The sequence below is a fragment of the Mytilus edulis genome, chromosome 10, assembly GCF_963676685.1.
Source record: "Mytilus edulis chromosome 10, xbMytEdul2.2, whole genome shotgun sequence".
Lineage (NCBI taxonomy): Eukaryota > Metazoa > Mollusca > Bivalvia > Mytilida > Mytilidae > Mytilus > Mytilus edulis.
In genome coordinates this window covers 55,480,793-55,507,953 of record NC_092353.1, presented here as the reverse complement: position 1 = coordinate 55,507,953, position 27,161 = coordinate 55,480,793, and the positions used below count along the sequence as shown (strand labels likewise).

The 27,161-nt window shown below is 32.3% G+C and overlaps 1 protein-coding gene across 9 annotated transcripts in view; it reads left to right on the top strand.

The window, feature by feature from the left end:
• The window catches only part of LOC139492179 (protein Son-like), a 31,445-nt gene extending 4,536 nt beyond the window's left edge, over nucleotides 1–26,909 (top strand). For 2 of the 9 annotated variants that reach the window (XM_071280347.1, XM_071280348.1), the window contains exons 2-15: nucleotides 5,412–6,539; nucleotides 7,125–7,398; nucleotides 8,427–8,639; nucleotides 10,512–10,727; nucleotides 12,066–12,163; nucleotides 13,318–13,484; nucleotides 14,138–14,455; nucleotides 16,059–16,172; nucleotides 17,905–18,027; nucleotides 22,586–22,687; nucleotides 24,169–24,316; nucleotides 25,173–25,247; nucleotides 25,547–25,662; nucleotides 26,646–26,909. In XM_071280347.1, coding sequence (XP_071136448.1) covers nucleotides 5,447–6,539; nucleotides 7,125–7,398; nucleotides 8,427–8,639; nucleotides 10,512–10,727; nucleotides 12,066–12,163; nucleotides 13,318–13,484; nucleotides 14,138–14,455; nucleotides 16,059–16,172; nucleotides 17,905–18,027; nucleotides 22,586–22,687; nucleotides 24,169–24,316; nucleotides 25,173–25,247; nucleotides 25,547–25,662; nucleotides 26,646–26,765 — 3,177 coding nt within the window. In that variant the 5' untranslated portion in view covers nucleotides 5,412–5,446 and the 3' untranslated portion in view covers nucleotides 26,766–26,909. Of the gene's footprint in view, nucleotides 1–5,411; nucleotides 6,540–7,124; nucleotides 7,399–8,426; nucleotides 8,640–10,511; nucleotides 10,728–12,065; nucleotides 12,164–13,317; nucleotides 13,485–14,137; nucleotides 14,456–16,058; nucleotides 16,173–17,904; nucleotides 18,572–19,944; nucleotides 20,524–21,432; nucleotides 21,537–22,585; nucleotides 22,689–24,168; nucleotides 24,317–25,172; nucleotides 25,254–25,546; nucleotides 25,663–26,645 lie in introns of those variants that run through there. The other 7 variants (XM_071280350.1, XM_071280351.1, XM_071280355.1 and 4 more) reach the window with 7 other exon arrangements.
• Nucleotides 26,910–27,161: the final 252 nt, after the last annotated feature.

Below are 27,161 nucleotides of genomic sequence, written 5' to 3'. Positions count from 1 at the left end.
AACGGCTTTAACGCCACAAAGAACCGACACATGCCGTTGTTCCTGCCAAGTTTCCGGAAGATCAGAGAATAAGAAATATGATTACTATACATAAGAGTCAAAACAGTTTTTCATAAATGTAACGTTGGACATCCGTTTTTTTCACATAGCTTTGTTATTTTAATCCTCAAATATACTAGATATTACTTAGTATATGATCAAGAGCTATAAAAACATAATTTAAAACATATATTGAATTTGTTTTAATAGTGGTTCGTGTTTGCTAACATTTTTATTTTGTTTTGCGGAGGAAATTTCGAAGATTGTGTTACACATCCTAGGGGTTGTAGGAACAGCGTGCGTAACGTTACAACAGACAACAGCAGAAGGTCAACAATAGGTCTTCAATGCATGCAGTATAATGAAAGCCATCATTGCTTATAAACAAGCACCTGAGATCACCCTAGTTTGTTTTTTTTTGGGGGGGGGGGGGAGGGGTGTTGCTGATTAGTTTTTAAGTTTTTTTTATGTTGGGGTAAGTGGAGACCTGTGTGGTTTTTTTTTTATTACTCGTCATAGTATTATTGTTTTATTTTCGACCTTTGAGCTTAATTGACCTGTGTGTATCTTTTGCCTTTTTTTTTAATCTGTTCCTATTATGAATAGTATTATATATATATCGTTCTATAATAATATTTATTGAAAAGAAGACACTTTAGTCAGTGGAGGCTTTGTTAAATTTTAGATGACAACATTCCCAGATTTATTAGTTAATGGTCATAGGTTTTCTATCTGTTTTTTTTTTAATGTCGTCGATTATTATTGTGATTTTCACTCGTTATCAATATGTCTGACCCTATTTTTGAGAAGTTATTCTGCAGCTCTAAGCAAGGACATGGGACGTACATATATAATGTACCTTGTATAAGTTGTATATGGAAATTAATGTCAAATATGCAGAATACCAAGTGTTTTCATGAAACCCATCATGTGTTTTAATTGTAAACAAACATTTAAGAAGCAATGTATTACCTTTTTAAACATGACTGAAACAGTAACATTGAATTAAATTTGTAATAATAAATTATATGTCCGGCAAGCAACTACTACATTTCTAAATCGGATAAGCATGCACTGTTGTTGTTCTAATTAATAAAACCCGAATATGAAATCATTTGTACGCAGATGTGCAGTTGAAATGGATTGAATAAAGGTCGTTTGAAAAACAGGTCATCGGACAATTCCCCCTTTTTCCGAGTACCCTCATATCTCATCCCAAATGTGACCATTTCTGAAACTGTGTGTACAATAATCAGACTGACAAATTTAAGGCTTTGGAAAATAGGTTTATTGATCTTAAACGTTCTTAATATATGTACAACCTTTAGTCTTGCTTGTGTGTAAGTGTTCGGGATTGGGGTAACATAATTTGCAATGTTTCACTCCATAGCGGACGTGATAGAGAACACCAAATTTGCACATTTAACAACAAGACGGAAGATAAGTTTGATTTGTGTTGTTAGTCTTGTTATACATCTTGAATATGGGAAGGGATTGCATTTGATTTGTTGGGAGTTCTTTTAATGGCATCTCTAAATCATCCAAATAGACTGCTTTTGGAAAGGATACTGTGCAATTGAATGGCCATTATTTAACAAATCAAGGTCGTCGGTCCGGTCCCGAAAAACGTGATCTCTTCTTAAAGCATTCGATCTGTTTATAATATTAAAAAGAAATATATAGCAGCCATTTTAAATTCTTATATTTCTCTTAAGATTTTTCTTAAGTGTAAAATATATACTTAAGAGTGGGTAATAGCACTCTTAAAGTTACGATAGTTTTTACTCTTAAGATTTATTTAAGATTTTTTGTGAGAAACCTAAAAATCTTAAGATTACTCTTAAGAGTAAAATATATCTTAAGATTTTTTGTGAAAAGGGCTACAGCATCTTATCTTTTACATCAAGTAACTAGAGAATTTGCGGCCTCAAGACTGAGGTATGCCAGTGTTTTTGGGGCTCTTCACGGTTAGTTCGGCCATATTGGATAGGGGGCAATTTTTTTAGAAAGAAGTGGAAATAGTATGAAAGTATGGGAAATCCTATGTGTGTTTCCATGCAACTGCTCTGTTTTAATGATTTTTTTCGTATTTTTCACACCATTTTTACCTCCATTATGAAAATCTGCTCCCTATCCAATATGGCCGAACTAACCGTGAAGAGCCCTTTTATAAATGCTTATTTAGTTATTTCAGTATTAAACACTAACAAAAGTACAGTCAGGGGACTTACTGAAATAAGGGATTTTTAAATCACTTATTTGAGTAGCAAATTCCAAGTTTTGTCACAAATTGTGATTTTGTAGTTTTACCAAAATTTTAAACATAACGTGACGGTACCCAAATTGCACCTATTTTGACAGTTTTTTCAACTAAGTTTTTTTATGATCAAGACAAAAATTTCCATTTTGTGTTTATTTTGTAGCCGTATCCTTCTTTATTATAAAGGTACACCAATTTGATTTTCAATCCATAAGGAATCATAGAAAAATTGGTCTGAACTTACCTCCAAACCATCCCAGATTCTGTAATGAGGAGTACCCAAATTGCATCCATGCTTAAATTCGCATCGTCAAAAGTCGAATAACAGAGCTTTTGTTTATTTTTTTCAAATATTTTGAACAATTGGATATTTGTCCATGCTTACTCTTCATTTTTTTAAGAAATGGATACTTGAATTGTATTGTATTTGTTAATTTTAAAAAGATGACGTTTTGATGACGTCGCATGGCGACGTTTCAGTACATTTTGCTTTTTCAGTAAACACTTCATCTGTTGATAAATATTGTGAACGTTTTGTGTATATCTAAATATTTTTACCTATGTTGAAAGACGTGCATAGTATCAAATCATAAAAATACCATTTTTTTAGTCTCTAGGAAATCTTGTTAGATTTTCGCTGCTATTTTTGATAAATAGGTGCAATTTGGGTACTCGGTGCAATTTGGATACCGTTACGTTATATGTTTGAAAAATATCTTTTCATTAGAAAAATTGAAAAAAATGAATTTTTTGCTTCTTTTAAGTATCAAGGTTTATGCCTTTGATGCTATCATTTAGCTGCAAATTCTATTTTAGTGGAAAAAAAATACTATAATAATGGCTTTACATAATGAACTGATACTTGCTTAACAGATTTTTCCCAGCAGTGGGAGTATTTTTCCTGTAAAGTTCAAGGTTTCATCTTTCAGATTCTGTAATAAAATTCTACTGTTTGCGATAAAAATTTCACTGTTCGGGGGTGTTGAAATAAGTGGGGGATATTAAAATAATGAAACTTAAAGAAGTGATTTTTGGGAAGGAAATTGAGGTATGATACTTAAAGAAGTGATTTTTATGTCATTATCCTAGATTCAGTACAAGGTACGGTCATCACCTGAAATGACCTGGTCATCCTAGACAACACAGATGTTGGTTCTTATAAGTTGAGAAACATAATTAGTCCCTGGATCATTAGTATTCTATATTTAAAGCTACAGTAAAATTAAATCACTTCTTCTAGTGATTATTTTGTACTACTTAAATAGGTGATCATTAAAGAAAGACAACTTTACTTTCAACCTTTATGGAAATAATGTTACTTGAATCAGTGATTTAGAAAATCACTCATTTAAGTAAGTCCCCTGACTGATGTAGTACCCAACCACGAGAATGATTCGATCCAGTGGCTGGCAAAAAGAAGTTCTGGATATGCCAGAGATCACACTTGAATATTCAGCTTATTTGCATCATAACTGAACAGGTGTCAAAGTATTCATATTGACCAGGAACATATATATCAACAGGACTTATCACTACTTTAGTACCTAATTGTAGAGCTCTGGTTTCATCATCGGTTCATAGTAAACAAAGATAAGATTCAGAAACACACATGTTTAAATGTACTCACTATTACAGTACCTCAGATGACCAAATAACACTGTTATTATCCAAATAACACTTGAAATTTTAATATTAGCACATATTAGTGACTTTTAAACATTGATTATTAAATAATAGTACATGTATCATATGTTTAATATAAAGGATTTTATAACTTAAAAATGATATAAAATGCAGGTAAATTCATAAAAATCGTTATAAATTTTATTTAGCGTTTACATCCAACATGGCAACCAAGGATAATGCATATACTATGTGACATAGCCGCCATCTTTGGATTTTTAAATCGTATTCATTTCATTACAGAAGGTTACTGAATGTAAATTTGGTAATAAAAAAACTGAGCCTATGGCATTCCCAAACCATTATAAAACACTTCACATCAGATATTTTGGTTATTTTACAAAATATGTCTCTGACAGTCAGTGTCAATGACAATGTATGGCAGTATTATAATTTATTCTCCTTTTTCTAAGAGTGCCATCAGGAGTAAGCATGTATAAATGGAAGACATTTAACACAGATTTAGTGTTTGAATTCACAGTTTCCATGCCTGGCAGTGACAGAACTTTTTACCAAAAAAATACAGACAAAAAAGTTACAGAATTTTTTACCAAAAAGTTAACCTTCCCCATAACATTTCAATAAATACAATGCAATAAAACATACAAAAAAAACCACTCATCCTCAAAATTTATATATACATATAATAAAAGACAGTATTTCTTATACAGCAAAAATCCTGCAATCTGGTTGGTTGATTACCCAAATGCCAATAGCACCCAAGTCTTGTTCACCCTGGGAGAAATGAAATTTTGCCCAAAATTCTAATAGATAATATATTGCCTACATATAGAAAAAAAAACAAAGAATGAATGAATAAATTTGAGGACAATATTTTTTTTTTTAAATTATTTTTTTTTCCTTAAAGTATCAAAAGAACAGAAAAAAGTTTGGACTCTTTGAAAAATGATAAAATGACCGCCTATAATTGCATGTATGACAATTTTAAATCAATGAAATAATGAAGACAAGTCTGACAGTATTTTAAGACTACCTTGATAAGGCTTACATTGTACTGCTAGTAGTTACATATTTTCCAGTTCTAAATTATACAATTTTTTCATGATGTCTCAAAGCAGGTTTAAATGTTTTTCGAAGAAACATGTTTAAAACTTCTAAAACACAAGGAATTATTCAATTCTGGAATAATTTTGAATTCTGGTAAACTGTTAAAAAAGTTTATGATGGAAAACATATGTCTAATCCAATATTTAGGGAGGGTGGGGGTTAGTAAGTTCATACTAAAATATAAATGAAAGTAAATCTAGGTTAGTCTTCAGTACACATTTATCATCAATTTTCCAAAATTCAGTTTTAAATTATGCAGGATTCAATTGATTATTTGTTTTAAAAGAAAGCATTTTTCTGACTTTAATTTGTCTTTTAAAAATTGTTACTTAAGCTATATAGCTATCAATTTCATTTTCAGATTACAATGTGGTGGTGATATATTTAAAAGAAAAAATGGATAATTTGAACTCTATTCCTTTACCACCTACAAGTACCATTCCCCTGCCTTTAGATAGTGAACCAAAGCTAGTCATTACATCTTCTACAAGTGGAGAGAGGTTTGTCAGTACTGTTTCTGCTGATGCGGAAGCTGTTTCTGGTGATGCAGAAGAAAATGGTGCCAAAAGTTCACACAAAGAGAAGAAAAAGCACAAGAAAGAAAAGCATAAACACAAACATAAACACAAAGAAAAATCAAAAGATAAAAAGAAAAGCCATCAATTGATAACTCCTGAAGTTCTTTCCCAGCATGCATCTGCCATAAAGGCAGCCATGTTGAAAGAAGTTCAGAGTGATTCTAAAGATGGTGACCTGTCACAGACCATTGTTGACGATTTATTTAAAGATTTCTTAGCAACAAAAATGAACGAAATTGAATCTGCATATAAACAAGCAGCAGAGAAAAAAGACAGTGAAAATGAAGTTATAAATTCAGTTGATGAAATGAATAGACTGTTAGATGATGAATTATACAGTATCAACCAAAATACTCCATCACCCGTTAAAAAAAGTGCTCATTCTAAAAGATCTCATGATAAAAAGTCTGTCAAATCTGACAGTCTAGCTTGTGAAGTAAAATCATCTATTACATCAGTTCAGGCAAATTTGCCCGACAAATTGCCTTATACAGAATCGAGTAAAACATTGGACAAAACAATCTCGCACCAAAAGAAATTGTCAATTTTAGAATCAAGTGAACCTTCCGATGATTCACTTTCATCTGCCATCAAACAAGTTAAATCTGTGGATGTTACTATAACTGAGAATCAAATCAAGGGAAAAGTTCAGGATCATGTTATAAAACTACCTGCTAAAGATCTATCGCAGGAAAAGAATCCAGTTTTTGATCAGGTAGATTGTTCTGTGATGAAAGAGACTTCGGAAAGAAAAGAAGAGGGTCCTTCGTTGGAACCTGGTAAAGTTGTTCCAAAGCCAGGCAAATTTCAGCTTGCATTTAAAATTAGCCAAACTAGTGCTGATTTGATATCTGCAGGAGCTAAAAAAGATGAAACACAGCTGGCTTCACTGAAGAAAAATCTGGAAGAAGGTAAAATTCAAAATCGTTCATACGATATAAGTAGAATTTCCATTTTGAATAAGATTTAAACAGGCTGGATTAATTTTGATGAACCAAAAGATGATTAAATTGTTGTCTGTGTTTGTTTATGCTCCCATCCAGTAATTGGATAAGTCTTTATTCAACACCAGTAACTCACATGTATCTTTAATGACTTATGGAAGGGAATATTTCAAGTTATAATACCAGGATAACTGTTTGTATTTACTAGTATTACTGATAAGAATACTTTTTAATGGACTATTAAAGTCTATTAGTCATGATATTTTAAACATGTATGATGTTCTTGTCAATTAATTTAAAGGAAAAATAGGAATATGGTGTATCAATGTATGACAAGAAATCCCAACATGAATAAAAATGTGGTAAGAACTTTTCATCCAAGTCGCAATAAACTTAAGTATTGCAAGTCCATTGGTATACATAGAAATCTTGCATTTCAACTTTTGTTAAACTAAAAGATGCATTATATATTTATTATGTCATTAATTATGATATTGTTACAGGGGAGGTAATATTTATCAAAACATTTTTGTACTTATGAAATTGTTTCAGGGGAGGTAATATCCTCTGGTCATGGTTCTTCATCCGATTCAGACAGTGATGAAAAGGAAGACGTAGAAGATGCAGAAGATGATGATGCTGATATTTCTGAAACAGGATCGCTCAGTGATTCAGATAAGGAAACAAAAGACAAATCTAAGAAGAAGAAAAAGAAAAAGAAACACAAAAAGAAGAAGAAGAAACACAAAATTGCCAAAGAGAAAGACAAAGATCTCACTGAAAATAAAAGTAAACGGAAACATTCCTCGCAAAGATCTACATCAAGGTATGCCTTTGTGAATAAATTCAACAGAGGCCACTTATCATGAGATACCAATAATGAAAGGCTTGTAATAGTAGCTCATGAAGAATTTTACCTGTCTAGCAAATTTTTTATGTAAATTTTTAACCAACACTTTATATGAATTTGTTTTGGCAAACATTTGAACAACAACAATAGTGACACATATCTACTGACCATGTGGTCTTCAAACTTTTTAGTTCTATTATATTTCCTCAATCAGAAATTAACCAATCAAAATACTGGATTTGTAGTCTGGCACACAATTTTGTACTCCAAGTTCTTAGCAAAGTTTTATGACTCCAAGCCCTGGCCTTGAAGTCATAAAACTTTTCATGTTTCGAGCATGACTCAAAGCCCTGGCCATGAAGTCATAAAACTTTTCATGTTTCGAGCATGACTCAAAGCCCTGGCCTTGAAGTCATAAAACTTTTCATGTTTTGAGCATGACTCAAAGCCCTGGCCTTGAAGTCAAAACTTTTCATGTTTTGAGCATGACTCAAAGCCCTGGCCTTGAAGTCATAAAACTTTTCATGTTTCGAGCATGACTCAAAGCCCTGGCCTTGAAGTCATAAAACTTTTCATGTTTTGAGCATGACTCAAAGCCCTGGCCTTGAAGTCATAAAACTTTTCATGTTTCGAGCATGACTCAAAGCCCTGGCCTTGAAGTCATAAAACTTTTCATGTTTCGAGCATGACTCAAAGCCCTGGCCTTGAAGTCATAAAACTTTTCATGTTTAGAGCATGACTCAAAGCCCTGGCCTTGAAGTCATAAAACCTTTCATGTTTAGAGCATGATTTTTGTGCTCCGAGCACTGAACAAAGTTTTATGGTCTCAAAAATTTTTTTCAGAAAAGGCTAGCTTGCTGCAGATTAAGAAATGACATATTTAACCCTCCCTTTCTTACAATATACATGCATGTAGGAAAAGACTGATGAATATCATTGACAAATATTTATAATTAGCATTTAAAAATGCTTATGATTTTTTTTTTCTTTCATTTTTTTATAAGATCAAAGTCACCAAAAAAACACAAAAAGTCACAAAGTCCATCAAAGGACACAGGGAAAAGATCAAGAAGCAGGTCCTTCTCACCAAGACATGGAGTTTGGCGAGATAGGAGTCGATCTAAAGACAGGAAAAAGAAAGAAAGAAGCAGATCATTTTCTCCAAGTCATGGAGTATGGCGAACCAATAAACATAGACATGAAAGGGATAGATCGAGGTAAAGTTGAATTATTTTGCAGAAAAAGATCAGCCTTCATGTAACGACTGTGAAAAATTTAATGGGGGGGAAGGTTTGGACTACACATATCTTTTTATGTGGATGAAAGAGATGGTTAAGGATATATAATTAAAGTAGATCTTGGTAAAAGAGAAACGTTACACTCATAGATTTGGTTAAAAAAATAAACTTTACCCTTATAGATCTTGGTAAAAGATCAAAATGACCATTATAGGTGTCAGACCACCAATTACTCCCTCCAATTTAGAACGTATGTGAAATTAGGCCTACTTAGACAAAAAATAGTGCATTTGATGTCATTGTTTACTTAAACTAACCAACAAATTGGCAGAAATGAATCTTTTGGTGATAGAGAAATATATAAAGACCATTTTGAGCCAAAATTTACTTAATTATGAGTTTGCATTCAACATTTAGGATTAATGCACTCCGTAGTATACTAATATTTCCAAGAAAATCAGGGGTTATTTTTAGTGGTACCTCTATTCTGGAAACCTCTTCTTTCTTATATAATTTTAAAAGTATGTTGAAAATTGGCATGTAGAAAGCTGATACATGTACAATTCAGGATATACAAGGTTTCTATGAAGTTTAACTTACATGTAAGGTAAAATATTTAGAAAGCTGTGTTTTTTTTTAGGTTGAACAGATAGGACTTTTAATTGGTGATCTAACACCTATATATCTTAGTTGAAGATAAACTCTTGGCTAGTGATAAAAATTACACTTAGTTGCTAGTATTTAAAAAATATGATAAACATGACACTGATAAATCCTTGTAAAAGTATTTTCAGAAAACATTGCAAGGTATTTTAAAATAGGATTAATGCAAGTGCATGTGTATCACAATGAAAAGACCACACATTTTGATATCTGATACATATATCTGTATGCAGCATAATTAATCTCAGCTTTTGTCCGTTTCTTTAAAATTAGACAATATACGTATAGTGTCTTGAAATATGAAATTTATTTGTATGAGGCTTAGAAACGGGGAAAATGCGAGGTTCTACCAAGCATTTTCCTGTTTCGTGCCGAATACACTATACGTATATTGTTTTTATACTGAAATCGATAAAAAAAAAAAAAAAAAAAAAAAATATGTAACAAATATTGTTAAAAAAAAGTGTTTTGGAATTTCCCTCTTGTGGTACCATTTTAGGGTATTTCCCTATGAGCGTAGTCAAGGCGGTAAGACATTGAAATTTTAAGGAATTAGAAAGGGAAAATGAACTTAATTAATAACATTTGATACACATGGTATATAAATTACCAATTTGAAGACATAACAAGTTTAAATACATAAAAGTTTGACCATTGTTACTACATGTTGTCATGGTTGTGGCGTGACGTTGTTGATGAAATACAGTAGTCCGGTAAGTAGGCGGGGCTTATAGGTTAGTTGAGGTCATTGACGTATAAAACTTACGTTTATACGTATAGCTTCATCTGTATAGTTAAATAGGTGATTGCAGTATAAATCGCAATAATAAATGCTTGCAATGGCGAGTATGGTGTTCATTATCACTGGACTAGTATATATTTGTTTAGGGGCCAGCTGAAGGACGCCTCCGGGTGCGGGAATTTCTCGCTACATTGAAGACCTGTTGGTGACCCTCTGCTGTTGTTTTTTATTTGGTCGGGTTGTTGTCTCTTTGACACATTCCCCATTTCCATTCTCAATTTTATTGCAATAACTTTACCGTGAACATGAATCATTGCATTGTACATATACATCACACTCAGAGGTCTTTGAAAGATCAACATGCTCCTGATTTTAAGCCTATTGAAATGTTTATTCCTTTGTTAAAAATTTACAAAATTGAAATGGTTATTTTCATCGTTTTGTAGGGAACGAGAAACCGATAGAAAACATGATCATCATCATGAAAGGGATAGAGAAAGGCACAGAAGTCGAGATCGAGAAAATGAGAAACGGGATTCTGAAAGACGTTATGGAAAATGGAGATCTAGAAGTCGATCAAAAGAAAGAAAGGGAGACAAATCCAAAAATAATGATGATCTACGGTTGAAGATTGATAAAGCCAAACTTAGGGAAATTGCAATGTAAGTCAATATTCATATTTTGCTGATCACATGCTATGAGTTTGTTCCAAACAATATGAATATTTAGAGCTATTTTGATATTCCATATGAAAAAGGAGATGTGGTATGATTGTCAATGAGACAACTCTCCATATGATTCCAAAATGACACAGAAATTAACAACTATAGGTCACCTTACGGTCTTCAACAATGAAGAAAGCCCATACCGCATAGTCAGCTATTAAAGGCGCCGAAATGACAATGTAAAACAATTAAAACTAGAAAACTAATTTCTTATTTTCTTATTTACATGTATGTAAAAATTGAACGAAAAACAAATATGTATCACATAAGCAAACGACAACCACTGAATTACAGGCTCCTGACTTGGGACAGGCACATATATAGATAATGTGGCAGGGTTAAACATGTTACATGTAGCGGGATCCCAACCCTCCCCCTAACCTGGGACAGTGGTATAACAGTTGATCAATGTTGATCAAAAGTTAAAATACCTTGCTTGCAAGCTTTGTTTGGTTATTTTCTGAAAAACTGTTATTAAGATTGGCGCCTAATGGGAGTGTGATACGAAAATCTGTGTTAATTTGATTGCCTTATCCAGTATCACAAGACGATATAATAGCGTTTCAATTGGCTATTCATTATAGTCATTGAAGTCCAGTGCACCCGCACAAACGCTGAGGGGTTCAAACCCATAACCTCCGTGTTGACTGGCTAGTGATTAAAGTAGTAACTACTTAGACCACTCGGCCACCGAGGCCCCCTGATTGGCATGGAATATTACAATGTAAGGTGGTGGTTTTTTTACCCCTGTACAATTATTTTTGTCCCCTCCAAGGATACTTAAAGTTTTCTGGTTGTAAAATCATAACATTTAATCAAACTTAAGCAAGTAAATTATGAAAAGATTCTTATCTTCTTTAAAATATAATATCCATAAAATTTAGAATGGAAATGGGGAATGTGTCAAAGAGACAACAACCCTATCAAAGAAAACACCCACAGTTTACTTTTATAATACAGCAAGCTGAGAGTGTTCAATTACGTTTTGGTAAGGCCAAATAAAAAAGTATGTGTGGTTCCAGTTACATCTGAAAAAAAGTTAGGGTAGATAGGTAGGGATTTTTTTTTATTTTATGTTTTTTTTTTACATTGAGTCTATGGGAGCAACATTCTGACTTTAACAGTGCTTAATGAAAAATGACAATAAAATCTTTAGGGTAGGCTATTTTTAAGCCGAAAAAGTAGGGACGGTAGGGTTACTGGAACCACACATATATTTTTATTTGGCCTAAGACTGTTTATTTTTATGTGTTTATCTTTTTTTGGCTTTTCCAGGAAAAATGCTTTAGCAATGGCCAAAGCTGGGTCAACGGTAGCTGGTGTAGATTTTGCTTCAATTAAGGCAGGTGGCAAATCTATTAATGAGCTGACAGGTTAGATTTATATTATTAGTTGAGGCCCCAATTATTTTTGGTTATTTTACACTAAACTGACAAGCTAAATATCATGATTATTTAATGTTTGGGGTCATAATTTAATGAGCTGACAGGTTAGATTTATATTATTAGTTGAGGCCCCAATTATTTTTGGTTATTTTACACTAAACTGACAAGCTAAATATCATGATTATTTAATGTTTGGGGTCATAATTTCTGGTTGTATCAGGTGGTTAAGAAATAACTGTATTATATTGTACCCCCACTTGAAAAGTAAGGGCTATATTGTAATCACTTTTTCTGTCAATTGTCTTTTTATTCAACCAAAAAATATTTTCACTACACATTTATTTCCAATAAACCAATGAATAGAACTGCTTCCGTCTGTCTGTCTGTTCCACATCAGGTTAAAAATTTTGGTCGAGGTAGTTTTTTACAAATATGTTGCATACAAATTATATATAGAATAGAATTAATTATATAAATGATAGTCAAGCAAGTGATTCCAAATCTTTTAGCAAACTTATCCAGATGGAATCAAATGGAATATATTTTTGATAGGTTGCTTGTATCAGGTTAAAAATTTTGGTCGAGGTAGTTTTTATGCCCCACCTACGATAGTAGAGGGGCATTATGTTTTCTGGTCTGTGCGTCCGTCCGTCTGTCCGTTCGTTCGTCCGTCCGTCTGTCCCGCTTCAGGTTAAAGTTTTTGGTCAAGGTAGTTTTTGATGAAGTTTAAGTCCAATCGACTTCAAACTTAATACACATGTCCCCTATGATATGATCTTTCTAATTTTAATGCCAAATTAGAGTTTTTACCCCAATTTCACGGTCCACTGAACATGGAAAATGATAGTGGGAGTGGGGCATTCGTGTACTGAGGACACATTCTTGTTTACAAATATGTTGCATACAAATTATATATAGAATAGAATTAATTATATAAATGATAGTCAAGCAAGTGATTCCAAATCTTTTAGCAAACTTATCCAGATGGAATTAAATGGAATATATTTTTGATAGGTTGCTTGTATTGTCCAACAGGAATTTTGATTAAACATCTACTAATTCTTTACCTATAAGTAAATTTGTGTTCAATATTCAATTTTGTACCATTGAAGCATTGATATATAATATGTTTTAATTTGCAGAGTTTTGTGCAAGAATTGCATCTAAGGAAAAATTGAAACACCGACCAGCTGGGTTGACTAGTTCCTCATCATCTGATGAGGGAGGGAAGAAAAGTGATGATGATGAGGACTCCCTGATTCATCATCCATTTAAAGTCAATGAAAAATCTATTACATTAAATATCAGGGTAATTATTAAAGTTATGAGAAAAACACATACTGTATAATCCGCTATAAAAGGCCTCAACATGCAAAATGTGAAACAATTAAAACCAGAAAACTGATTACTTTATAAGAAAACAATTTACGAAAAAACTTATATATGACAAACATAAATCAACAATAATCACTGAATGACAGGCTCACATTAAGGTGGTATCCAAAACTTTCACTGAAATTAATTTGGCTCGTTTAATTTTCATAAAACTTTGACAAATTATTTACTTTGACCCTTTTACAAAAATATCAAAAAATCAAAAAATTTGAACCAAGCGTTTTATTAGAAAAATTACACTGGTTATATAGCAGTTTGACAAACACTATTTTTGATCATTGTGAAGCTTTATATTGCCTTCATAAGGCAACGTAATTAAAACGTTTAGCTGATATTACAGAGTTATCTCCCTGTAGTGTTAGGTACCACCTTAAGAGTGTGGCAGGGTAAAGCATGTTTGTGTGCACTCAATTCTCCAATTTCACCTGGGACAGTGTTGAAACAGCACAACATAAGAATAGCATTGTTTATAAAATTAAGCGAAAATAAACTCTTCAGGATATTTGAAAACTATTTATTCATTTACTTAAAAATGTTCACATGTATATTTTCTATGTTTCTTACCAGAATGCTGTTCCTTTACCAATCCTTAATGCTCAAGAGAAGATAACTCAACAAGCAACATTACGCCTGCAGTTCCCTGTTGATAGTGGTAATGTGCACAGAACAAAGGAGTTAGAGTGGGTACCAGTTCAGAAAACAGAAACAGTGAAAACCTCTGTGGTTGCTGTTACTACAAATGCTGTTGCCTTGCCATCAACAACTCCTTCAGGGGGAACAACTACCACAACAGTTACGGCTGTTGTACCAACGGTGTCAACAGAGGTCAAGTTGATGCCTGTGAAAGACGAGGATAGAGTTTTTGTTGAGACACAAGTACAAGAGGTGATTTTTGTGCCCCATTATTTATTTTTTTGCGTTGATTGTTCGTTGGTTCCTCCCTCTGTCTGTCCCGCTTCAGGTTAAAGTTTTTGGTCAAGGTAGTTTTTGATGAAGTTGAAGTCCAATCAACTTAACTTAGTATACATGTTCTCTATGATATGATCTTTTTAATTTTAATGCCAAATTAGAGTTTGGACCCCAATTTTAAACATAGAAAAGGAAAGTGTGATTGGGGCATCTGTGTACTATGGACACATTCTTGTTAACATGTGATCCAGATAAAATTTATACATAAGTTCTGTCTTTTGTGAAAATATTGAGGACTCAGAAATATTTGTATCCAGTTGGAACTAGATTTGTCTGAACTATATATCATAAGATTCCTATTTACAAAAATTTGTCTGATGGTGTTACTAATAAACTGGCCATGAATTTTCCATCTATCAATGATATTTAAGGGTAGAAATTCAGTAGTTGTCTTCTCTACACAAACACAAGATCTGTTGAGACTAAAGCATATTTTTTTGTAAACATTTACATAATAAAAACCTCTAATAATCAAGATTAGAGTGGGTTCTTTAATTGTTAAAAATTCACAGCTCCAGTTTCATATATATCTATCGTAAATCCAGAAATTATTGTGTTCATTTATCATTTTCATTTTTAAAGAATGAACAAAATGTGTGATTCATTATTGCGATTTTAGCAAAATCTGCATACAGATATATGTATTGTATATAAAAATGTGAGTTCTTATTATTGCCACACTCTCCAAATGGCATTATTTGCATTATTAAAAACATTGAATTTAAAAAAATAATGTTTTATTTCAGACAAGGAGACAACTTTTCTCTAGCTTTATCAAAATTCAAATGTAATAAGTGAAGCTGATCATTATTTCATAGAAAATCTTACCTATGTTTGTTGGAGGTATTGTAGTCTTTGCTCATTTTTGAAGGCATTACAGTGGCCTATAGTTGTTAACTCGTGTGTCATTTGATGTCTGGTGGAGATTTGTCTCATTAGCAATTATACCACATCTTTTTATTATGCCCCATTTAAGGGCATTATGTTTTCTGGTCTGTGCGCCCATCCGTTCGTCTGTCCCGCATCAGGTTAAAATTTTTGGTCGAGGTAGTTTTTGATGAAGTTGAAGTCTAATCAACTTCAAACTTAGTACACATGTTTCCTATGATATGTATTGTGTTTCTTGTGGTTAGTACTTCCCTTTAGGGTTAGTAATGAAAGGCGTTGTGTTCATATCAAATTGTATTCAAGTTATGAGACGTTGCGCACAAGGCAACGTTACGTAAACAATAGGCAACGTAAACAATAGGCAAAGTAAACAATAGGTTACGTTAGTGACGTTAGTTACTTAGTAAATGTACAGCGGCTAATACTTGACAATATGATCTTTCTAATTTTAATGCCAAATTAGAGATTTTCCGCCATTTTCACGGTCCACTGAACATAGAAAATGATAGTGCGGATGGGGCATCCGTGTACTGGGGACACATTCTTGCTTTTATACTGTTCTGTTTATGTATGTTTCTTGATATGATTGACACACAATTTATGGTTATTAATATTTTGTTTGCATTTTCAGAAACCTGTTGACATAAGATCCATTATATCAGAAAGAATCAAGGCTGCCAGACAGTTAGCAGAAAATCCAAAAGATTTGGCTGCAATGTCAGCAATGCAGAAAGCACAACATAATGTATGTCATCATGAAGTCTGAAATATGGTCATTCAGAATACTATGGATTCATTTATTTTCGTGGGTACCAATTTTCGTGGATTACGGCAAACTTTATTTTTGAAAATTTAATTTCATGGTTTTGCATATATTCTTTACAAAAAATAATAATTTCTTGAATATTTGAATTTGCGGTTCCTCTGTACCCAGGAAATCCATGAAAATTGGTATCCAACGAATATTATTGAATTGAATTCTGATTACTTTTATAAACCTAAGACTAGATTCATTATAATTAGTTCCAATTTTTCATGGTTTTCATTTGATACAGGTGAACTATGAGTTTAAAAGTTTCAATATATTACAAATTTTCTATTATGTTGTATGCAGACTTTATCAAAACCAAGAAATCAAATATCCATGAAAGACAAGTTTTCTGCAATCCACAAAAATTTGTACCCATGAAAATAAATGAATCCACTGTAAAATGCCCCGGAAGCTTTAAAATGCCTTCTTGCGATAGTTTTAAAGTTTGAATAACAAAAATTTCATTCAGCATTAAAATGTTTGCCGGCTGACATAGAAGTCGTGTTCTCCCTAGAATTTTCAAAAAGCACCATGGAAATTAACATACCATTGGTTTTCCTAAAAATATAGCACCATGGCCAATATTCATTAAAATCATCCAATATAGCTCTGTGGTAGTAAATATAGTACCATGGTGCTTTAAGGCCTTGGGGAGAACACTGATAGACAGTGTCATAAATAATGAGGAAGGTCTAGACATATCTTTTCATGATTTTTTTTGGTGGGGAAACAAGAAAACATCTGAAAATATAAACATTTTTTTTTTGCAGTAATTTCAATGTATGCATATTTAAATTTTCACCAAATTTTTAAAGTTGATACTTTACCAATTATCTTAAATGAAATACAAAAGTATTTACTGGAAAAATGTGTGAAGCAGAAACACAAACAAAACTTTGTCCTAGCTGCAGGGGAGGATCCAGCCATTTTCAAAAGGAAGTTCCCAACCAAGAATAAAGTGGGGGCACCAACCATATGTCCCCATTCAAATGCATTGAGCGCCCAAAAAAGGGGTTCCAACTCCCAGAACCACCACCCCTGGATCGTCCACTGCTAGCCTGTTCTGCAGAATGTAAGCGATAGGTGGAATGGAGCAATTATAAGACTTATTTAACAATTTAATTGATAAATAGGCTTCTTGACAATTACTGTACATATCGCTTTTTCAGGAGAAACATTTTGCTATGATTTAGACATTATAACAAAAGGAACTGGTGTTTTATAAAAAATCTACTGTAAATTCAGAAATTATTGCGTGCATTTATTATTGGGATTTTGTCATTTTTTACTTAAAGGCGATTTTAATTTTTAGGATTTTGAGGATAATCCTGTTTAATTTGTATAGATTCTTTCAAAATGCAAGTTAAAATTATTGCGTTTACACCTCTGTCGCATTTTTCGCAATAATAAAAACCTTGTAATAATTTCTGAATTTACAGTATTTGTAACTGTAGTAAGGGTATTATACCTTTAGTTTAAGATTTGTTTGGGGTTCTAGTGTTACCTGATACCAAGATATAAAGGAATATAAAAATTGGTCACGATTCAGTTCTAAAATTCATAATTGCTCCAAAAATAACCAAATTCTTCATTTTATTGCATTGATGTATTTAAGGTTTATAAAATGATATGAACAGTTCTTATCAGTTACATTCTTTGATTTTAGGCAAGTTTATGGGCAAGTTCAAAGAATTTACCTGGAAAATTTATCGGCAGTACTGGTGCACAGATTTTATCTCAGGAAGAATTAATGGGTCCTGATAAAAAACGTCAGGCTTGGGCAAAAAAGGTAGGTTTTATCATTAATGGTACACAACATACAAGTGTTCAGATATGGTTGTTTTATTCTCATAAATGTCATCATAAAATTTTTAGAAAGTAATTCTGTCCAAATTTTATTGGTAGATATGTTTAAAGTCTAGTATTTTGATAGCCTTTCCCTAGAAGAATACAATTTTTTCCGACTTAATAATTGCTGAGGGTTTTTTTTCATATTTAAACAAATTTACTTAAAAAGGGTAAGTTATTTTACATGTTTCAAAGAAATTGAATAAACTGAAGTGCTCCAGTATTTGATTTAAAGAAATAAACGAAGTGAAGAACGGAGGAATATTTGAAAGATATAAATATGTAAAAGTTATAAAACAAGTGTAATCTTTTCTTTAATTGTTATAAATTTGTCATATTTTATATGTGTGGAAAACAGATATATAATTATTATTTTAAAATATCAAAACAAAACAGAAAAGTGTTCGATTTTGTAAGTAATTTAAGATGGGTAAACCATGAATGTTTTGCTAAGCATGGTTAATAGAAAATAGCTTGTCAAATAAGTTCTAAGTCCATCCTTTTGTTTCACATTCCATGACTTGATCAGTTGGCTGTGACATGTGTATCACAAAAAAATAAGTTATACACTTAAAGGTTTAGCTGAGTTCATGGTCCACCTTACTAACAAGGAAACTTGATTCATTTTACTTCGTACATCAGGGCTCACGCTACCAGGCGACTTGGGCGAAGAAGTCGCCTTCCCGACCGTCACTTCGCTTTCCCCGACCCCCAAAAGCGAAAACAAGTCGCCCTGTTCTTGACGACAGTCGCTTTCAGTCGCTTCCGTCATCGGACATTTTCAATTTTTACCAAGTTGATGAAACAACAAATTTTTATTGATAATTAAAGAAATTCAGACATAAACGATTCATTATCTTTTGAAAAGAGGTTGAAGCATTGTCTTCGCAGTGTGTAGCAGGTTTTTTGATAAAAATACAACTTTTTATCACTTCGTGCATTTCCGCAAGACCGGTGCTTGTTACTCGAAAACGTACATCAACCTCAATTTCGGCGGCAAAATAAGTTTGTTACTTCATTTAAACGTGATAAAAGTTGCCTCCGGTAAATTTTAATCCATTTATTGCATTAAAAACGTCACGTTCCTTTCCAAATAACTTGTCAAACATCGTTTATTTTTGTAAATTTTCTTGCATTCGTCCGCCATTGACCGATTTCTAATCTCCGGATCTGAAGCGGACCAGCTATGACCGAAATCCGTACTTTTACAATAATTACTACAGACGCACGGATGGAACAGCTGACAGAAGAATATTGATCCCAAAGGGGAAAATTACGCATTCCACACGCATTAAGAGACTTTTGGTTACATCTAATTGATTGGTGTATATAATTCCTTATATTTTTTATGGATTGTTTCAAACTATTGATTAAAGTTGCTTAACTCTGAGACTATTATACTAATATCAATATATTATGGCCCAGCTTAATAACTTTTATATTTTTTTATGAGAAACACTGAATGTCATACACAAGATAATTTTTAATTAAATTGTAATTGATATATAATAATTTTTTTACATTTTTTTAAATATTTTTTTATTTTTTTAGTGCTAGATATTTAGTTGGTAGTTTCTCACAAGCTTAAACAACTTTTAATTTCAAATGTTACTTTAATTGTAATTGTTTTACTCAGATATGAATTGAACAGTATAAAAAGAACATTATTTACATATGACCCTTTATACTATTGTAAAATCCAAACATTGTATCGCACCGCGCGAATGAGCACTTCTCTTTCAAATCTCACCACTTCTCCCTATCAGTTTCAAAAAGAGAAGTCACTTCTCCCTATAATTCTGAAGTAGTGTGAGCCCTGCGTACATGCTAATGCTCTGTTGTAAATTTTAATGGAAAGCATATTTAATACAAATCTTGTATAAATTAACTAATTTGATGGTACATGTATAATAATGCAGTAAAACTTTTGTTGACATTTGGAATTTAAAGCTAAGTAAAACAAAATTTCAATGAACAGTAAAATAAAATTAGGTAATATGACTAAAATTGTATAAATTAATTATTAAAATCCCTATTTCATCAATGATAAAGGCAGGATTTAAGATTTAGAAGTTATAGTCCATAGAGAAAAAGACATTTGAGAAAAACAACCATTCCTGAATTCTAATTGTTAGTCTATTTGCAGGTACTAGAAATGCAGCTAATATTGGGTATGGCCAATCTAGTGCTTTACAGCATACCAAAGCTGGTAGATCAACAACTAAGCACTTTTTTGGCCATACCTCATCAAACAAAAAAAACCTTACCTTTTCATATGTTCTTAGTTTTCTTCATCAAAGCTTTCCATAATTTTGCTCAATTTTATTCCAATCTTTGAACATATCTCAAGGTTTGAAGCAATATAAGTCTAAACTGACTCAGCTGAATATTAATACATTGATGCAATTTAGACTTATAGCTTTTATGCAAAAAAAAAGTGAATGAAACAGTTATACAGCTTTATATCTTGATTTCAAGTTTATTGTTAATAAGTTAGTTTGCTTTGTTTTATTGTTTTGTAATTTTTTATGGTCCAAATAAGGGCTCTTATACATCTTGCTTAAGAAATTTGGAAATGGGTGTTTTTTCTTTGCCAAAGAAAGTTTTTGTAGAGGGATAGGCTTCTTTTTTTTTTTACCCCACCTACAATGCCCCTCCTACGATGCCCACCTATAAGAGTAGAGGGGCTTTATGTTTTCTGGTCTGTGCGTCCATTGGTCCGTCCATCCGTCCGTCCATCTGTCCTGCTTCAGGTGAAAGTTTTTGGTCAAGGTAGTTTTTGAAGACCAATCAACTTGAAACTTAGTATGCATGTTCCTTATGATATGATCTTTTTAATTTTATAGCCAAATTAGTCTTTTGACCCCAATTTCACGGTCCACTGAACATAGAAAATGAAAGTGCAAGTTTCAGGTTAAAATTTTTGGTCAAGGTGGTTTTTGATGAAGCTGAAGTCCAATCAACTTAAAACTTAGTACACATGTTCCCTATGGTAGGATCTTTCTAATTTTAATGCCAAATTAGAAATAATAGAATTTTTACCCAATTTCACGGTGCATTGAACATGCAAAATGATAGTGCGAGTGGGGCATCTGTGTACTTTGGACACATTCTTGTTCCTTCATATTTTAAGGTACCAAAATTATTTATTTTTATTTTTGTTTCTTCAAATTTGTACAATGTCTTTCAATTAAATATTAAACAAGCCATTTAATTCGTTTTGGATAGTAACCATATGGCCATTTCCCTTGACAATTTGTTTTAATGTATTAAAAATTCATTATGATGAAAGAACTTGAAACCAAGAACAAGCTGTGCTTCTGTTTCATTACACATGTCACTATAGATAAATTTTACAACAGCTACTGTTTACTTGTGGTGTAACCATGGAAACCAGATTGATGACACATGAGCCTTGATCAGTTGTTGACATGTGTCAACTAAATGTTGGTGAGTATGTAAAATATGGATGCAGAATGAAGATTACAAGTGTATGTTGGTATTAATGTGTATGACATTTTAGAATTTAATGTTTAACAAACAAAATAACAAGAACAAACAAACAAACAAACAAATGAAACAATAGATATTTATATACTAAAGGTCATCAGTAATAATTTTCAGATTTGTGTATTCTGAAAAATGCATAATACTGTGGATTCATTAATATTCGTTGAATACCAATTTTCATGGATTTCGTGGGTACAGGAGAACCAAGAATTTAAATGTTCAAGGAATTACAAATTTTGCATTTCTATAGGAATAAGTCCAGACTTTGCCAAAAACCACTAAATCAAATATCCACGAATATGTAAGTTTTCCTCAAACCACGAAAATTGATACCCACGGTATAAATGAATCTACAGTAGTTTGTTTTTATTTGTATTTTACAAAATAATGTTACCAAATTCATTTTGAAATATAGTTGTAATTATTTACAATTACAAATCAGTTCAGGTAAGAAGTGGAAGTTTTTACAAGTGTTGAATAATTTAATGTAATATTACATGCTCATTGTTCTTCTTCAGCCATTTTACATCGAGGTAAATTCACCTTTTCAGCTCCCCTGAGCTGTAGGGTCAAGTGAGCAAGTCTCATCGCTTGGCATAAATATGCATTGAAATTTAACTTTTTACAAAAATCTTCTCCTCTGAAATTACTGGGCCAGTCAGAAACAAGTTTGACACACTTATCATTGGGGTATTGAGTTTTAAAAAATGGGCCTAATGTTCTAACCAACATGGCTGATATAACTAAACATAGAACATAGGAGTAAGTTTTTCTAATATCTTGAAAACTACTATTATAGACAACAAACAGACATTAATACAATCAAACGGTACAAACAGTATTTTTGTTTGGATGAACACTGAAATTAATCAACATACTTTGGCAAGCAACTTTTATGTAGTAGTAACATCTTAAAAATAAAGGTGTTTTACTAAAAAGGAAGATTTGCCAGAGTTTGGCAAAAATGTCAGAAACGAGATTTATTACAGGCCATAGCAGATGTAACAAGATATAGGAGGTATCGGAAGAAATTTGCAACCCATGTTGTCAAAAAGCTGATCTTAAAGAGTTTATCTATTATAGAGATGAAGGTATGAAGTCAAGCACAACTAAGGAATTCTAATGGCTTTCTAAAAGTGTTTAACCTATTGGAATTAGTGAAAGATTTAAACATGTTTTCTTGAAAATTTCAAGAGATTGATTTGGAGGAAAATACTGATGCCTTTGTCAGGCTTAAATGAGAAATATTCAAACATGATAGGTTAAGAAGATAATAAGACACTTTAACTAGTCAACAAATTTTTCAGTGTTCTCATTTACCAGTTTTATTTTCATGTGGTATTAATTTAATAAAAGGTTCCAATAACATTTTATAAAGAAAATGAAAAAGCCATTGTAATTCCTTCAGTGCTTGATATTCATTCCTTGAGCTATATTGTGGTTTATTTTCAGGTTCAAAGATTGCTGACTTGAGATTTTCCTTTTGATTTGTGTCTGTAAATGTCTATTACATGTATTAATAATGTACATATATTATATGACCAATAAACTTTTTTCTCTCGTTTCTTGGACCACAAAGGGGGTGCGCACTATACACAAATGCGCACTATACATACCAAAAGACGGTATATCGATATGTTTTCAATGCTTAAACTAGAAATACTTACATTAGATAAAACAAGTTAGAAATGTTTATAAAATTTTATATTTGAATTGCTATTTAAAAAACTCAGAATAAAGATATAGTAGAACAAACACCTCACTCCTCCCACAAAAACAAATCTAAAATATTCTTTCAGCACTTTGATTGAGTCTATTGCTATCAATTCAGACCAACTCTGAAGTAATAAAAAGGAACTGATGACCCAGTCAGAGCCATTATGTACTGTAAATTCAGAAATTATTGCATGCAATTATTAATGTGATTTTTGATGAATGGACAAAAATGCGAGAATAATTATTGCAATTTCATGAAAAGCTTCATACAGATATGTGTATCAGATAACCGAATGCAAGTTCTTATTATAACGATACTGACCCAGTCGCATTATTCACATTAAAAAAACCTCACAATGATTTCTGAATTGACAGTACTATAGAATAAAAAAAAAGTGTGATGTTTTTATTATTGCAACAATTGTGGCAGGATAAGTTTTGCAAAAACAAAAATCTGCTATCTTTATTGTACTTATACGCATCATTTTCTAAAAAATGCAATTTTTTAAACTCACATTTTTGTAAATTGTTCAACATTCACACGATTATTTCTGATTTTACAGTATATAAGCAAAAATTAAATGTTATGGTTTTGAATGTAGGGTCAAAACTAAACTTCAGATTTTAAAACTGAAAATGACACCCGACTTGTAGTTAGATGGACTTTTAGTCAAGTATCAAAGGTATTTGATGAAAATAATATCGGAGGTTCATTGACTTTCCCAAATTAGAGAATATTCTGACCTGTTTTAGGATAAATAAGTTATATCAATATTTAGTGTTTTAGAATATTCGCACCTATGCTGTTAATACCTTTATAGTTGATATATGGTGGTAAACTGTTATGTTCTTGCAGGACCAGTTCCACAGGGCTGCTCCAGTAAAAGGAGGTATTGGCATGGCTCTGCTTCAAAAGATGGGATGGCAACAAGGCACAGGACTGGGCAAAAATAATGAGGGTGGTCTGGAACCTCTAGCTCTGGATTTTAAGATGGATCGTAAAGGTAAGAAATCAACCTGTAATCAGAGAGAGCTGTCATGTAGTGGTTAGCGCATCAGACCACTAACACAAAGGTTCCTTGTTTGATTCCCGTTCGGTGAAAAAATTTAAGAGACTTAATTTTCCACTCTTCCTTGATACCATTTTCGAGTATGGTCTTGAAAAGCGATGATATTCCGTTGGAAGGGGATGATAAATGGCTGACCTGTGTTAAGAGAGAGCAATATCTCTTGCACATAAAAGACACCCTTGTAGATTTTGAAAAAGAGCAGGCTAATGCCGCTACAAGGCAGTGCCTGCTCCTGCAAAGTGGAAAGGGATTGATATAAGTTGTAATAACTTGTTTCCCAGTCGACTCTAAAATAAATATGTTTATACTAAACTAACCTGTAGTCAAATCATTGTTAAACGGAACAAAAAGTAGGGCAAAAGATACCTGAGGGACATACAAACTCAAATGTCGAAAATTAACAGGCAACACCATGGCTAAAAAAGAAAAAGACCAATGGACAAACAATAGTACACAAAACTCAACATTAAAAATTAAAGACTAAGCAACAAGAACCCCACCAAAAACAGGGGATACCAGCGGGGAATCCAGCTAACTACACGTTTCCTTCTAAAGAGAACGTTGTTTTTATGCCCCAATTAGAACCCTCCCAAAAATAAGAAAATCAATGATTTACCTATATATCGTGCATGGAATAATTAGCAGTATTCATTAAGGAAGCATATACAATCCAGTACAAAAACTTTGATTTGAATGAAACTTCATATCTAAGAAGAACAACTTCTGAATCTAATAATTTCGTAATATATTTTGTGATTTACATCAAAACCATATCATGTTTTTGTTGTAGGTTTGCAATCGCAAGATGAATACCGCCCAAGTAAAAAGGTTTATCTGAATGCTCCTGTCAAGAAGGACTTATCAGGTAAGTCTCATAAAAACATAATCAATAAAGATTGAATAGATAAGATAGATGATCACTATTTTATGATATTTTCCTTTCTCAGCACAGTAGAGTGATTTGAAAAATTATCGCTAGAAACTTAAGGTGCATGTGCTGTTGTCAATGAAATTAGTGTCATCATATGTTAAATAGCGATGAACAGATTATCATTAGTCATCTCAAATCAATTTTTTTTCTCACTTACGCTGTCCCGGCAACCAGTTGAATAGTGCAACTGAATAGTTATTTCAGGTTATAGTGCAATTGAATTATTTTTACAGGTAAACATCCAGTATCAGCCCTTGTTGAATTGTGTAACAAGAGAAGATGGGGATCCCCAGACTTTCAAATGGTACATGAAGGTGGACCTGATCATAAAAAGAACTTTCTGTTTAAGGTAAGCCCCATAAAGTATACCATTAAAAAGTTTATGCATAGGTGTAATACCACCAAATCATGCATGGTATGTAGCATCCGGTTGAATAAGAAAGTAGGTCTAAAAAAAATATTCCCTTGAATTTGACAGTTGTAGGTAATTAATCCTACATTTTATTGCAATAAAACATTTCTGTGTCATAAACATATCTCTTGGGTATTTATTTGGGATTTCTATAGAATATTTTGTAAACTTTAAGATACATAGTTACTAAAACTTGTACACAGGTTAAATAAGGGGAGAAATTTGATTGGTTAACTTCCAGTGATGGTTATTTTCTTATATGCAATGAAATGTTATGTGCATTTTTTTCTTTAGTACTGAACAGGATAAAACTTTACTCATGCAAAGTATTTCTTCATTTGAAACAAAAATAAATTCTGCACAATTTTTTGAAAAGTGCAAATTTAACAAAGACTAATAGGGGAAAATAAATGGTGGTATTACACCTATAATCTGTATTCAAAACATCATTCATACACCCTTTTTCACTGCAGGAATTCAGGGATAAAATCGTTTTTGTCAGTCATACTTGTGAAATTTCAAGTCATATGTTAGTGTTTGTGATATTTCATAAAAAATATTTGTAAATGATTTTAGAATACTTCAATAGTGTTGCAATAAGCAAAAATCATCAAAAAAAATACCTGGAAAAACAGGGAGAAATTTGAAATAATTCATTGTGTTTGTAATTTGGATCTGGTAAATTATAAGTGTAAAAAGAAATAAGGGCGCTTTGTTCAATGTCAAGAAAGAGCAAAGCTGAATGTAAACAAAAAAATCCTGAAATCAAGGTTTTATCTTATTTCTTGCTTGCAGTACTCTTTCCTAAACCTCTGTTAAGCAATTTGAATTTTGAAGTAAATAAAACAGATTATGCATGGCAGAGTATAGTAGAAATAATATCATGGTTAGTTTTTATAGTCTACATTTTTTTTTCTCAGGTTATTGTGAATGGAACAGAATATCAACCTTCTGTTGCCAGTCAAAATAAAAAGTTTGCCAAAGCTGCAGCTGCCACAGCAGTTCTACAGGAAATGGGACTGGTACCCAGGGACTCATAATTCATTTAATTTTCCAGTTCGAAGAAATACCAAGCTGCAGCTGCTACAGCTGTTCTACAGTAAATGGGACTGGTTCCCAGGGACTCTTAATTCATATTGTTTACCAGTTCAAAGAAATACCAAGCTGCAGCTGCTACAGGAAACATGACTGGTACCAAGGGACACATTATTCATATCATTCACCAGTTTATATATATATATACTCCATCCATTTGTTTGGATTTATATCATTATGAAATGCAAAATAGGGCATTTTGTTATTTGAATATGTACAACAACTATCATTATTTTTGTGCTTCTTGTTAATAATGTGAATGTAAAAATCTTGGTTTATTTTACCATGTAAAGTAAAACAACATGGTGTAAATTTGAAAAAAAAACATGGTTCATTTTTAC